Consider the following 15,388-nt stretch of genomic DNA (forward strand, 5'->3'; position numbering starts at 1 on the left):
ACCAATGGGGAGGCCTCGAGGCGACCGGGCCGGTGATGTCTTCCTTCGAATTCTTCTTTTTTTTCCTTTCAGTTTTTGCTGGGCTGGGTCAATTTTTCACTTGCTGGAGTAGCCCGTTGCGAGCAAACATGTTCTTTGCACAGGGCCTGGACGGCTGGTGGCGGGGCCGGGGTGCGCAACAGTGCCGCCTGGTCCCTATTTTATTTTTTTCTTTCTACCTAAGCTACCTACCCTTGAGGGCAGGACAGGGAGACTCTGAAAAAATACACACCCTTCAACTGGCCCACGCCCACCTTGAACAAACTCCCCCAGCCAAACCAACCCAAAAGCAGGGGCCGGGGGGTGTGGGAAAGGGAAAGGTGAGCGGGAAGGAAGCAGGGAGGACTTCGAGGGACAGCGTGACAACCTTTTTGAGGCGTGACATGAGAAAGAGAAGGCAATAACGAGGGCCCATGTTGACATATTGGATCCAACCTGGAAGGCACGGAGGAGCATAGGCGTGGGTAAGGTAGGTACGTACCTCCGTCTCCATCAGGGACCAAGTGGAAGTACCATCGTACACTCTTTGGTCATTGTTGAGAGACACTCAAGGTCAGAGTATTTAAAGCTTCCATCGCCAGTCCCAAATGTGTTCCTGACTCGAGAAGTTGGTGTGATAAGTCTCTCGACCTCGATCTCTTTTCCCTCAAAAGAACCCCATCTCTTCTTGAGATTCTTCCTTCATCCTCATCCTCATCTACCTCTCCCGCATATATATCATCCCCCCCTCGACATACTTGTCAGACCTACCTCATTTCCGACCCTCGTCGTATCAAGAGAAACTGCTGTTATCTCTTGCTCGGGCCGTCATCAGTTTCTATTTACGACAGTCAGTGCTGACGGATGGCTGTGCTGAGTACGCGCACTCCGAAGCAAACATGCACAACACTGGTTCAGCTGTGCTAACCCAGTGTCAGAACTATAACCCCAACCCTCTCAATTGAGAATCGCCAAACCATCAAACAACCGAAAACAGACAGCTGAACCCGCTGTCTCGTTGTTGTTGGACATCTTCCTGCCATCTTCCAAGACGTGCATTCCCGACTTACACGCTTCTTGACCAAGTGACGAATTTGATCGCCACGGTTACCCCCTTGACCTACCAAAAACAAAAACTCTTACCGGTAAGTAGCAGATAAACCTGTTATCTGGAAAATACCTGCCTCCCGTCATCAGAGCAATGCCCCAAAAATATCCTTATCGCAATCCCTGGACCCATCCATTGGTGTTTCCCCTGATTTGCACTGCCCAATGAGGGCGATACGAGAGCCGGCCCGGCGGTGAAAGCCGATCTCACCGGGCATGTCTCTCCCGTATCAGAGCCCCGAGATAACGCCTGCATGCTTCTGCCGAGCTGGTGAAGCTGGCACTGGCGCAGGCCCGCCCGCTGAGTTTTGCCTTTTGCGATCCCGAACCGGTGGCGCCCATCTTGCATGGGCTCCCCGGAGAACTAGCACCCAGCCTTGCGGCACGGGGTTCTATGCGATCACTGGATCGTCTGGCACCGGATCACGGGCGCAGCCACAGAGGCAAAACAGCGCCCGCTGGTCACCTCGTCAGCGGGCCTGTATCAGCGATGCGCGGTTGCCATTGACTCACGAGCTGATGCCATGGATGCCGAGAGTCGGCGGATATGGAAAGAGGACTGTTGTCCTTTTTCCAATTCCGTTGTTGATCGGGATGTTTATAAAAGACACTCGGACAGCTGCTTGCTGTTGTTGTTGTTCTCGTCATCGTTCATTCCCCTTCCAATCGTTTACACTTAGACTTCACTTTGCTGTCACCAGCACAACACAGCCAAGATGCTGCAATCACCAATTTCAATGGCTGACCCCTCGCCTGATAGATTTCCCGGATACACAGATCCTTTCGAGGAATCATCATCAATAATGTCTTCCACATCCGACCCCGTGGCCAACCTCAAGGCTGAGGCCAGCCGTGGCCCTTCTCCCCAGCCCGCTCACTTCAGTGTTCCCCTGTCAAATGGCAACGGCAACGGCCACCGCGTCCTGCGCTCTGCCACTGTTGGCTACATCGCCCCTGAGTTCACCGGCAAGAAGGCCCAGAAGGAGGCCGTCAAGGACATCATCAAGCAGGCTGGCCTGGTCCCCGAGGCTCAGATTGATGAGCAGATTGAGTGGTTCTACGAGAAGCTCGGCATCGACGATGTCTACTTCCACATCGAGACCCCTGCTGTCATCAGCTCTCACATCACCTCCCTCTACGCTGCCAAGGTTGCTGCCTTTGCCCGCGAGGACAAGCAGGAGGAGATCCGCATCGACATGGAGGCCAACGACCACGCCATCTACATCGACACCAGCATTGCTGGCAAGACCAACGTCTCTGGCCCTCGCTACGAGGAGCGCCTCGAGGCCAAGTACATCGACCACGTCGGTTCCAGCAAGTACCGTGTTGAGACCTTCCGCTCTCCCGCCGTCCTGAGCCCCGATTCCAAGGCCACCCTGCGATGCTACTTCGTCTACCAGTGCCAGTTCAAGACCCCCCCTGCCCAGACCGACCCCAAGGAGACCAACCTTGAGAAGATTGCCGACCAGGGCTTCCTCCAGAAGGCCACTGCCAACACCAAGCAGATCTACCAGGACATCATTGAGCTTGCCGTCGGCCGGGCTGGTCCCGTCATTGAGGTCTTTGATATCGAGGACACTGACGAGAAGCGCATGGTTCTCGCTTTCCGATCTCGCTCTGCCCATGGTCTCTTCTCTGCCCTGAGCGACCTCTACCACTACTATGGCGTCACCTCCTCGCGAAAGTACCTGGAGCAGTTCTCCAACGGCATCACCGTCATGTCCGTCTACCTCCGACCTACTCCCCAGCTCAACGGCCAGACCGCTCAGTTCCCCTCTTACGAGGAGTCGATTGACCAGATCTCCAAGGAGGTCTCTCTCCTCTACTGCCTCCCCCACAACAAGTTCCACAACCTCTTCCTTTCTGGCCAGCTGAGCCTTCAGGAGTCCGTCTATGCCCACTCCGCCTGGGTCTTTGTCCAGCACTTCCTTAACCGTCTGGGCCCCGAGTACGCCTCTCTCTCCGAGCTCCTGGATGTCAGCAACAACACCCAGCAGGCTCTCCTCTCCAACCTTAAGCGCCGTCTCCGTTCCGAGACCTTCACCCCTGACTACATCTATGAGATTATTCAGAACTACCCCGGCCTCGTGCGCGCTCTCTACGCCTCCTTCGCCAACGTCCACCTTCTTAAGGATCAGGAGGACCCCGTGAAGGTTGTCTCCTCCAGCCTGTCTGTCGAGGTTCTCTCCGACGAGGCTCTTAAGGACAAGATCGCCAAGAACGTTAACAACGAGCACGATGAGATGGTCCTCACTGCCTTCCGCGTGTTCAACGCCGCCATCCTCAAGACCAACTACTTCACCCCTACCAAGGTCGCCCTGAGCTTCCGTCTCGACCCCTCTTTCCTCCCTGACGTTGAGTACCCCAAGCCCCTCTACGGCATGTTCCTCGTCATCAGCTCCGAGTCCCGAGGCTTCCACCTTCGATTCAAGGACATCTCTCGTGGTGGTATCCGAATCGTCAAGTCTCGCAGCAAGGAGGCCTACAGCATCAACGCTCGCAACCTCTTTGACGAGAACTACGGCCTTGCCAGCACCCAGCAGCGCAAGAACAAGGATATCCCTGAGGGTGGCTCCAAGGGTGTCATTCTCCTTGACCCCAAGCAGCAGGACCGCGCCCGCGAGGCCTTCGAGAAGTACATCGATAGTATCCTTGATCTTCTCCTGCCCGCCGAGACCCCCGGCATCAAGAACCCCATTGTCGACCTCTACGGCAAGGAGGAGATTCTCTTCCTGGGTCCCGATGAGAACACTGCTGAGCTGGTTGACTGGGCTACTGAGCACGCTCGCTCTCGCAACGCCCCCTGGTGGAAGTCTTTCTTCACCGGCAAGTCTCCCAAGCTTGGTGGTATTCCCCACGACACTTACGGTATGACCACTCTGTCCGTCCGCGAGTACGTCAAGGGTATCTACCGAAAGCTCGAGCTTGACCCCTCTACCATCCGCAAGATGCAGACTGGTGGTCCCGACGGTGACCTGGGCAGCAACGAGATCAAGCTCGCCAACGAGACCTACACTGCCATCGTCGATGGCTCTGGTGTCCTCGCTGACCCCAAGGGTCTTGACCGCGATGAGCTCCTCCGCCTCGCCAACAACCGCAAGATGATCATCGAGTATGACGCCTCCAAGCTGTCCTCTGAGGGTTACCGCGTCCTGTGCGACGATGCCAACCTGACCCTGCCCAGCGGCGAGGTTGTCAACAACGGTACCTCTTTCCGCAACACCTTCCACCTCCGCGAGAACAGCTCTGTCGACATCTTCGTCCCTTGCGGTGGCCGCCCTGCCTCCATTGACCTCATCACCGTCAACCGTCTCATCAAGGACGGCAAGTCCCTCATCCCCTACCTCGTTGAGGGTGCCAACCTCTTCATCACCCAGGACGCCAAGCTCCGTCTTGAGGCTGCTGGCTGTGTCCTCTACAAGGATGCCTCTGCCAACAAGGGTGGTGTGACCTCGTCCTCCCTTGAGGTTCTTGCCTCTCTGTCCTTTGACGACGAGGGCTTCGTTGAGAACATGTGCCACAACGCCAACGGCGAGGCTCCTCAGTTCTACAAGGACTACGTCAAGCAGGTTCAGCTCAAGATCCAGGACAACGCTCGTCTTGAGTTCGAGGCCATCTGGCGTGAGCACCAGGAGACTGGTACTCCCCGATCTGTCCTCTCCGACAAGCTCTCGGTTGCCATTACCGACCTTGATGAGAAGCTCCAGCACTCCGACCTCTGGGACAACGAGAAGATCCGCCGCTCTGTCCTCAAGGATGCTCTTCCCCACCTCCTGCAGGAGAAGATTGGCCTTGACACCCTGATTGCCCGCATCCCCGACTCGTACCTCCGCAGCATCTTCGGCAGCTACCTTGCCAGCCGCTTCGTGTACGAGTTCGGTAGCAGCCCCAGCCAGTTTGCCTTCTACGACTTGTAAGTGTAACCGCCTATCTCTTGAATGCAACAAATGCTAACTAGTATAACAGCATGTCGAAGCGCATGGCCCAGATTGCCGACAACTAGAAGTTGCCTGCTCGCGACGAATAAAACGGTGTTTGAGCGTGTTATTTGATTATATTTCACAGCATAGCATGATTGTTTTTGTGCCTCGATGAGAGATGAGCATAGTTACGGTGTGTTTGCAGCATTGGGAGGTCCTGGCATGGACCTATACATGGGTAACGGTTCCATTGGGAAGGTTAAAGAAAAGTCAGAAAAGACTGCATCCAAGTAGTCGATAATAATGAATCATTTCGAAGTTCAATACGCTTTGCCAGACAAGCTGTGACGTGATATCACGGTGGTCATTGAGTGTCTAATTACCTTTGAGCCACAAAAAGGATTGGATGAGACTGATGCCGTAGAAAGCCCGCTGAGGAGAGACATGCATCGTAATTGGGCTTTGTTTGAAGTTCGGATTGTCCGGAGAAATGACGTCCTGCAGATGGATGAGAGGAGGAGTATGTGCTAGGCGCGGCAATCGATAAAGTGCGGTATTTCGAAAGATGTGCTCCAAGCGCGCGCTCTCCTCTTGTGTGGGATAGATTTGCAGCTGGGAATAGGACTGGCTGAGAGTAATGTTCCTCTGGCGCTAGCATGTGAGCTTGTTCGAGGTCGTTATTGAGCCGGCCAAGCCTTGCGTAACTCCCAGTTGTTATCAGGCGATGGAGGAGATGCTTTTCTTCCATCCATACCAGTGGGCGAGAACATATGTAGGTACTTGGAAACTAAACAGGACTAGAGCCAAATACGTGCTCAGATAGGCGAGACGGCAAGGGCCTCGCAGACGTAGATGGCTGGCCGTCTCCTCATGGGCTCACAAGGTGCATGATTCTTCATGCAGACGGCGTGGCAGTATATATACGGGACACTGGCTATGCAGGATCCTCGCATGCTATGAACGGACATTGGCACACGTGCTTGACACGGCTGAGAGATGAGGATACAATATTTTCCCCCTCTTTGCACCCGCATTGCCGAGGTTGTGTGTGTCTCGTTGGTTTGCGAGAATGGCATGTTGAGTAATTGTGCTGCATGCCGGAGCATGCTGTGATGGAGTGTTGAGCGAGTGGGAGGGAGGCTTCTGGTCTAGAGGTGCGGGATATCCGAGTGTGGAGATTGAGAGAGTTGTTTCCTCACTTGAGGTTAAGTGAAGAAGTATGAATAGCGTAAGAGGCTGTGATATCACATTCAAAGGCGGCTGAGACGTGGTGATGGTGATATCAGATCCATCAAATTCGACGACACTGGGAAAAGGTGAGGCACGTGGTACGTACCTAATTGTTAGCGCAATGGAAGACAGAGACGGAATCTCCCATCCCACGAGGGAGAATGGATTCATAGCCAATCAAAACAGACAGAGACCTTAACTTCCCCTGACAGGGACCCATCACTGCTTCAGTCGTTTCAGCACTTCCCAGGGTGTCAAGGCGCGGGTGCCCTGGGCGATTCCCCGGACGCGTTAGGGCCAAAGTTTACAAGCTCCTGGAACCGCTAGGCATTGGAGGCTGTTCAGGGGTTTTAATGGGCTACAGGCAGGGACACGAGATTCCAGAAGGAACGCGACGCGCGCGATCCATGGGATATCAGGTTGTGTGTGTGTAGCGGTGAAGTTGCTTTGCTTTCTTTTTGTAGATGAAACTATGGCCCATCCATCCAGAGCGTAATGGGGTGAGGCTGGGATGGGTACCTATAGTGTCAGATGCATGGCGTTACACAGAGCATGCGCAAGAGTAGAGCCGACATGATGGAACTCAATCGACGGGACTTTGCCTCTCCATTGTCGCTGTCACCTTTTCTTCTCTTGCATTGACCGTCTCTAATTGTCATTGGTTTTGCAGGGAGACTACAAACAGCCAGACTCAGATATAGCTCTAGTAGAAAACGCCATCTAGCCCCCTGCTGTTGGAATTCGCTGTTTGACGTCTGTCACTTTTTTTTTCCTTCTTTTTTTTCTCGACCAACTCTTCACCCTCACATCATCACACCTTTTTACCTACGCGCGCGCACTGCTTTCTTTTCTTGCCCAAATTCAATGGCCTGACCGACTTAGCGGCCCGGCCTCCACTTTCGTTTCCAATCTTTTCAAATTTTCCTTATCAAAAAAAGTCTGGAGGGAGCCGTTTTGACGTTGACAATTGAAACGGCGCCGCCCGACAATCCCTCCCCTCCCGCTCCGGTAGTGCTACTCCGTCATCCATCGGTATTGCACCTGGTCTTGATTTGAAGAGAGCGGAGAGACCGAAGCGAGACAACAGAGGGGGAGATTTGCAAGGCGCAGGAAGCGACTCAAATAGGACAAGACGAACAAGAGAGGCTTCTCCGTTAATCCTTCTGCAAGCTTGCTCTTCTCAGCTCAGCACTGCACAGCACAGCACAACATCAACGAACGAACCACCCTTGCTCAGTAGTGTGCCAGCGCCAACGGTGGAGTCTCCAGGGAATCAAATCAATCAATCCCTTTCTACCCAGCGCCTGCGCCAGCCCAACCCAGGGCCCGCCACGAAACGAAACTTGGGCCATAGGCCACCCGACGCCAACTCATTCTGCTTCCTCACACGGGACACGGGGTGCAAGTCGAGACACACGGACCCGGGGAGCAAAGATCGTCGTCACTCCCTCTCTTCCTCTCCAGTTTTTCTTCGAGCCGTCGGTCCTCCCAAACACGTTCCGCGCCTCTTTTCAGAATACGTAGGCAGATTTCATGTTGGACGATCCCGTGGCTGGCCACTGGGCACCGACGAGCAGCGCAACGCAACGCGAACGGCAGACACCGAGTACGACTACTACGACGACCAAGCTGATATCCAACATCTGAGGCGGAAAAGCAAGGAAGCAAGGAAGACAAGCAAACAAAACCTTGGCGACACCCGACCAACAGTGCGAACAAGGCTCAGCTCAGTGTCCGGGCCTCCTCCAGCAACCAGCAAAGCAAAGAAAAAAAACCGGCCCCCAGGACAAGGCCTTGATCAAAATTTAAAAAAAGATACAGACGGCAAGAGAGGCGCGGCGCTTCTCCAAACCAGGGGCTCGCAAAAAAGCCATCGCTGTGTGCCTTGTGCCTCGTGGGTCGTTCGTGGCTTTGACGACCACGCCCGTCCTGATCGCCCGTCACCATGACACGACCAACCATTGTCCGAGCCGGTATGTCCCTATTCGTGTCTTTTTCTGTTCTGTCCTGCTTCTGTCCCTGAGGTGCGGATGAGAGATGCGCTGGTGTTTTCGCAGCGCCTCACTACTCCTCATCCTGATTCCGTCCCTGTTACAGCTTTCCCTCTCCCCTTTACATCTACACTCGGTCCCCAGTTCTACACCCCCCGAATCTCGACTGTCCAAAGCATCCCTATCTTAGGTATCCTTCTTTGATTACGCTTCTCTTGCCTACGTTTCATCTTACCCTCGCCAACCCCTGCCCACCGACTGCCGTCCAAGCTCCCTGGGCTTCCTCTCGCTCGGGGGGCCGATGCATGTCACGATACCTCCATTCCAACCTCCCGGCTTTGACCTTGTTTTTTGTTCTTTTTGCATTTCCACGCTTCATCCGCAAAACGCTCTTTGACAGGGTTAACTAACGTTTGCGACCGCTTTGCGCCCCTGTAGATACCATCGATCTCCAAGACCACCACGCTCCATCCGCTCAGGACCATTCCAAGACCGCTCGCACCGTCTCCTCCCCCAACTCCCTCTCGCCCCACCAGGCAGAGACCATTCGTGAAGTTATCAGCGACACCGCCGACGAAGAGCGCCGTTCCCCGCGCGTCTCGTGGGAAAACGGCAACGGCATTGACGATATTCACCGGTTCGCCGACGACCTTGTCGCCGGTCCCACGGGATCCAGCTCAAACTCCAACTCCCGCCTCCGAGGCGCTGCTGACGACAACGACGATATCAACGGAAAGATGGTGCAGGAGGATGCGCTGGCCATTGCGCAGAACGGAGGCATCTCGTCCTCGGACGAGGGTGACCTCGACGGCGACGCTGACGACCTCGACGATGACATGATGGACAAGATCTCGAGTTCTCCCTCGATTGAAGATGGTGGGTACAGCCCCGTCATTGCCCCTCGGGCATGGCCGCGTCGAATTTCTTCTCTACCCGGATCGCTACGGAGTAGTTCTCCCACTCCCTCTGGTTCAAGTGTCACCAGGGTCTGTTCGCCATACCCTGAGCCTCTCAGCTATACACCCAGCCCCGGCAAGCTTGCCCAGCTGCCGCGAGCACTACCCGCAACAATCCAGAATCATCGTCTTCGGGGTGAGTATACCGACCGCAACAACGACGCCGACGAAACCGACTCCGATCCCGAAACCGATGCGAGCTTCGATTCCACCACAGCCGAGTTTCACCAAACACCCGAAGATGAGGAAGAAAGGCATGGGATGAAGGTTCAGAAAGAGGTGGTGAGAGCAAAATCCGACATTCACGAAGGCTAGCACCCTTCTTCTGAAGGATCAAGCATAAGGAGGCGAGTCACTGTATCGGTAAACAGGGAGCAGGACATATTCTATGACTGCAAGTCAGTCTTGAATCTTTCGGACACGAGCGACGAAGAAACTCACCAGCAGGAAAACGAGCACGACGACGATTTCGACGACTACGATCTTGCCCTGACCGTCCCCTACGAAGAATCATACGAAGACGATGACTCTTCCCTCTCCCTTCCCAGCGATCCGAGCTATGTTGATTCTGGTTGGGCGACAGAATGCTTACAAGAAACAGAGGACATCGATTTCGAGTTCGTTTATGCACTCCACACGTTCGTTGCCACGGTCGAAGGCCAGGCGAATGCCACCAAGGGTGATACCATGGTTCTGCTAGATGACAGCAACAGCTACTGGTGGCTGGTAAGAGTTGTCAAGGACAGCAGTATTGGTAGGTCTTGTGCTGAGATGGGCTGGGCTGGAGGCTGACCAACCCCCACAGGATATTTGCCTGCGGAACACATCGAGACGCCAACAGAACGATTAGCCCGTTTGAACAAACACAGGAACGTCGATGTATGTGCTTCTCTACCTTTGAAAAGGGCCCTGAAACTGATATTGCTTGCAGCTTTCTGCTACGATGCTAGGAGATCAAACAGACAAGAAGCAACCGACATTCAAGCCGTCTATACGGCTAAGACGGAAAACGGTAACTTTTGCTCCGCCGACTTATGTCGACTACTCGGACTTTGACGACTACTCAACCGACGAAGAAGATCTGGATGACCTATTTGGTCAATCAACAACTAAATCCACCCAGCAACAAGAACAGAAGAAGGATACCCAGCAGACATCGACAATATCAGTTGTGGAAGACGACGACTCATCAGAGGAGAGTGCCAAGGTGGAACCACTCAAGCCTCGCTCCAACGTCAAATTGGTTATTGAGCCTACAAAGGTCGAGACGGTCGAAGAGGAGGATGAGACGAGGAGTAGCGAAGAGATACTCCTGGACAGCAAGCTGGAGGGCCCGAGCAAATCACGAAACGGCACTGTGAGAAACACAGACTCGTTCTACAGAGACGAGACTGTGGAGACCAAGAAGATCACGCTGACACCAAACCTTTTGCGGGACGACAACCAGCCCCGGCCATCTCAAGACTCCATCACCAAGGATATCAAAGCAAGGACAAGCCTGGATAAAATGGATAAGGAGCTCATGTCGGACAAGGAAAAGAAGAAGATCCAGGACAAGGCCCGGAAAGAGAAGGAGAAGAAGCCCAGTGCCATTCGAAGCTTCTTCTCTAGGAAAGACAAGAAGAAGTCGATCGATGATGACGACGAGTCGTTTGGCAAGAGGTCGATGGACACTGTGTCGGATACCCGGGACAGCGAGTCGATCGAGGAGGTGTCGTCGCCAGTTCAACGAAACCCAAGCAAGCTCCAGAAGCAGATGCCGCGTACAGAGCCCTCGCTGTCACGCAAGAACTCTGTTGGATCACAGGAGCAGTCCTCAACAAGGGAGCTTGCCGCTTACTTGGCTGAGTCCCGGACCAACGACGTGTCTAACGTACCACCGGCCTCGATGCGGCTCGTGGACCCCGAGACGCAAGAGACACAGGAACTGCCGTCCAATACTCATGTTGGCGGTGATGTGACCAGGACACGGTCAGCATCCGCCGCCGCACAGCACGACGATACCAAGGCGTTGGCCAAGGCCCTTGGCCGTAGTGCCAGCACAGGAACACAGCCCAGAACGGCCAGGACAGTCAAGCCCCGGCCGTTGACGGATCTGGATGAGCTGGAAAGCTCAGAAGATGATTATGCCTCGGAGCCCGAAGCACAGCCGACGCAAGAGCCAGCTAAGGAGCAGAAGGCTGAAGGGGCTGGTCTACGGCCACAACTCCCAGGGGCATTCCCCGATAGCTTTGAGGCTGCACCAGGCCAGAACTCGGCGGCGGCAGCAGCCACAAGCAAGGAGCAGCAGCAGGATCGTCTGTCAGAATCACCGGTGCATGTGTCGCCTGTCAACGTGACGCGTCCCCCGGCACTGGAGATCGACACCTCGTCTCAGGAAGGCCGGTCGTCATCCGAAGTGCCGTCGCCAGAGCTCATGCATGGAGCCGACACTCCCAAGGACAGCAGCTCTACGAGGAGCAAGGAGGCTGGCTGGGACGACGAGAAGCTACGGGCATTCTTTGATGACGGCGAGCATGTTCGGGACCTCCTCATGGTTGTGTACGACAAGACGGACGTCGAACCAGCGGGCAAGGATCATCCAGTGGTGAGCGGGCTGTTTAGGGAGCAGAACGCCAAGTTGGCAGAGATTACGACTGTGAGTATCTTCAGGAGGCGACGTTGCCACATTCGAATACTAACAACTGTATAGCAACTCGACAATATGCTTGGAGACTGGTTGGCAAGAAAGCAACGACTCCGAGGCACGCTATAGGCAGGCAGCAAAACACGAGAGGGAGCGAAATCGGAAGCTCGAGCTTCAATGGAATGACCAGGAGTCTATGCTATGGCTCGATATGAGAGCGTCATCTGTTTCTTTTTTCATTTTTTTTTTCTTGGTTCACTTCACGATTTGATCATCTTGGGAAGTAGGGCTTCGGGTTCTGGACATGCCCATCAAGGCACCCTCTTGTGTTAGGTTATAGGCGGCGGTAGGCGTCTTTAGGAAATGAATGGCCCAGACGCGAGGGAGGATTGCGACGAATTGAATCCTCGGACCTCGCCTCTGCGGTGTGTTTGACTGACTGATTGACTGACCGACTGATTGAATTTCTGAGAAGCTGATGGTGATGTCGCAGTGGTATTGTGGTGCATGAATGTCGTATTGTTGATGCGTCAGGAACCGAGAGAGGGCAAAGGCCCAATCACAAGGGACGAGTTCACGTGAAAGTGGAAGAGATCCTTGACGTCTTAACCAGCCACTCGCTTTTTTCTTCAATGGCTACTCTCTCCCGTCTTGATGGCCGGCCTGGCGTCTCGGGACAATTTTCCGAACATGGTAGGTCATGTAAGCAGAGAATCAAACTAGGAGGAGGACGGACACCTCGGTAGTTTCGGGTCTGGAGAAGGGGAGTAGCGCGGTGCGGGAAGAGGTGTCGGTAAATAAAAGAGAGGAGAGGAGAGGAGATGTATGAAATATTAGGTTAGTAGGTGCCGAGGGATGAACCGATGGAGATTTGGGGGGAGGACGGTAGAGGAGGGAGGGGATGATGGCCTCAAAGTTGTGGCTGCTGATTGTCAAGAAAGAAGCTTCCGTCCGTCACGAGGGTGCCGAAGCGAGCTGCAGAGATGAAGCTGGCTCCAGCACGTCCAACGCATCTCTGCAGGACGACTGATTGGCCCTGAATTCGAGGGAGTAGGTAGGTAGACCGCGGTACTTGTTGATTTGAATGTTATGACCTGCGTACCTCGACGGCCTGTGGATGGAGCCCTGGGCCGGGGGGAGAATTGGCTGGGCTGGGCTGAGCTGAGCTGAAGCTGGGGCCATCCAGGGGCAAACACGCCAAACCTCGCTCGTCTCGGGCTCGTGATTGGACGTAGCCAGGCGGGCCGAGGTCCTGTCCGGGTCTTGTCTGGCGCGCCATGGGTTGTAGCGACCAGGTACACTCGGTGGGGGATTGCGCTAAAGAAGTACATCATCGCTACCTCGTGTCCCCCAGCCACCTTGCTTTCCCATTTCCAGAGGTTTGACCCCTGTACTCTCCGTGCTGCAGCCAGCTCCCCAGAGAAGGAGTGAGCTGAGCTCCTGTCTGTTCTGCTCTTTCCCTCATCTCATCTCCTTCCGCTCGCTTCTTCTCGCCCGCCGCCGCCCGTGAGTCGCCCACGTCCACGTCCACGCCCCCCAGACCCAGCCCAGACCCAGGCAATCCAAATCAACACCAGCCAGCTCCAACTACCTACACGACCTCGTCGTCGCCAACTCCACTCCTCACCTCCCCCATCTTGCCATCTTCATCATCATCACGGCGCCTGTAAGTACATGATGCATTTTTTTTTATGTCGACTGCTTGTCCATGGCTTACCCTGGACAGGCGGTCCTCGCCCCGTCCCTTGGCCCCAAGTAAACAACATCATCATCATCATTCATCATCGACCTCTTTCTCCCCTTCCTGATCCCTCTGGCGTTATCCCGTCAAAGGGTAAACAAACCCATTGGCCCATCACCTTGGAGAGCCTCAATTGGCTCTGACCCACCCCCATCTCACCTCTCAGTGCCCTCTCGACGGTCTTGTTGGGGCTCGTCGTCCGTGTCCTGATGGTGTTGAGAACCTCTACTCCCTCTGTCCTTGCCATCAACATCGACCATCAACCCTCGCACCCCACTGTGGTCGCCCTCCGTGTCGAACCAACGATACTAACGAGCTAGGTCACGTCTCTCCCGCGCGTGTTTTCCCTCTCCCGTTCCTGTTGATGACGACGCCGCCGCCGCGTTGACTCCGACGACTATATCTGACGAGGACGACAACGACACCGACGCCGACCAAGACGAGACGCCGCGCGCAAAGAAACAAGTCGACTCGAGTATAGCATCATTCAAACTGGAGGAACCTGAACCGAGACCACCAAAGACGTTATCGCTAGTTCGATCCCGATCCTACCTCCCTCCCGAGACGCGCTTCCTATTTATCACCCCACTCAGCATCACCGACGACGCATTGAGAAACCGCAACCATGGTCGAGTTCAAAAGTGAAACCATGCAGAAGGTGTCGGAAAAGGTGTCCGGCGCCCACGAGAGGGTCGGCGAGATGCTCGACCAGGCTGAGGCCGGAAAGATCCCCGGCACCAAGGGCCACCACCCCGTCTCTGCTGTTATCGGAACAGCTCTGACCGGTGGTATGGAGAATGCTGGCACCAAGGGCTACCTGGCGGTATGTTGAACCATGGTTCCACGGCCGAATGCTGGCCCAGACGCTTGCGCAAGCCGCGTCCCGAACCCTGACTGACAGTGACAGCAGGCCTACATCAAGGAGCTTGAGGCGAACCCTCTGCGCACCAAGATGCTCACCGCAGGCACCCTCGCCAGTGCCCAGGAGCTCATTGCCTCGTGGCTCGCCAAGGACCGCAACAAGCATGGCAACTACTTTACCGCCCGTGTTCCCAAGATGGCCGCGTATGGCGCCCTCGTCAGCGCGCCCCTTGGACACTTCCTTATCTGGGCGCTCCAGAAGACCTTCAAGGGTCGCACCAGCCTGCGCGCCAAGATTCTGCAGATTCTGGTCAGCAATCTGATTGTAAGTGGCCGACTCCTTTGTCTAGCCGAGATGTTGCGCAGGAGGTGGATTTAAGGGGGAGGCACAACAAGGAACGCGATTGTGTCTGAAAGGCGAAACCAATTCAACAAGAGCCAGGATATCGCAAATGGATGGGAATTCAAGCGCATCTCGGGTATGAATCGCGAGATATTAGTAACTAACAACCATGACAGATTGCCCCTATCCAGAACAGCGTTTACCTGGTCGCCATGGCCCTCATCGCCGGTGCCCGTACCTACCACCAGGTTCGCGCCACCGTCAAGGTCGGCTTCTGGAAGGTGATGCGCGTTTCGTGGATCACCTCTCCCATCTGCCTTGCCTTTGCGCAGAAGTTCCTTCCCGACCAGCTCTGGATCCCCTTCTTCAACATCGTCTCCTTCATCATTGGTACCTACATCAACACCGTCACCAAGAAGAAGCGTCTCGCAGCCCTCCGCAAGAAGCACTTTGGTGATGATCGCCGACCCGACGACCGCCGGTCTACCGCCGGCATGCCCCCTCCCCGGGACGACTACCCTCCCCCTATGGGCGGCCCCAACCCCCCCTACTAAGCGACCAAATGCGAATGCCAATCCGAGCCAAACGAAGCCAA

The 15,388-nt window shown here is 55.0% G+C and overlaps 3 protein-coding genes across 3 annotated transcripts; all 3 read left to right on the top strand.

Annotated features, from left to right (window-relative positions):
• Positions 1–688: 688 nt before the first annotated feature.
• NECHADRAFT_62039 (uncharacterized protein) lies at positions 689–5,042 on the top strand (the record flags this gene model as incomplete). Its single annotated transcript, XM_003044764.2, has 3 exons — positions 689–895; positions 957–1,163; positions 1,886–5,042. The coding sequence occupies exon 3, from the start codon at positions 1,929–1,931 to the stop codon at positions 5,040–5,042; it is 3,114 nt and encodes a 1,037-aa protein (XP_003044810.1). The 5' UTR covers positions 689–895; positions 957–1,163; positions 1,886–1,928.
• A 3,178-nt stretch (positions 5,043–8,220) lies between these two features.
• NECHADRAFT_94475 (uncharacterized protein) lies at positions 8,221–11,977 on the top strand (the record flags this gene model as incomplete). The annotated part of the gene is made up of 6 exons (XM_003044765.1): positions 8,221–8,248; positions 8,723–9,504; positions 9,538–9,976; positions 10,028–10,101; positions 10,154–11,860; positions 11,915–11,977. The coding sequence occupies 6 exons, from the start codon at positions 8,221–8,223 to the stop codon at positions 11,975–11,977; spliced, it is 3,093 nt and encodes a 1,030-aa protein (XP_003044811.1).
• A 2,261-nt stretch (positions 11,978–14,238) lies between these two features.
• On the top strand, positions 14,239–15,347 carry NECHADRAFT_44134 (uncharacterized protein; the record flags this gene model as incomplete). Its single annotated transcript, XM_003044766.1, has 3 exons — positions 14,239–14,412; positions 14,500–14,775; positions 14,970–15,347. 3 exons carry the CDS (start codon positions 14,239–14,241, stop codon positions 15,345–15,347), a joined length of 828 nt encoding a protein of 275 aa, XP_003044812.1.
• Positions 15,348–15,388: the final 41 nt, after the last annotated feature.

This window comes from Fusarium vanettenii, assembly GCF_000151355.1.
Source record: "Fusarium vanettenii 77-13-4 chromosome 6 genomic scaffold NECHAsca_20_chr6_4_0, whole genome shotgun sequence".
NCBI classification, from domain to species: Eukaryota; Fungi; Ascomycota; class Sordariomycetes; order Hypocreales; family Nectriaceae; genus Fusarium; species Fusarium vanettenii.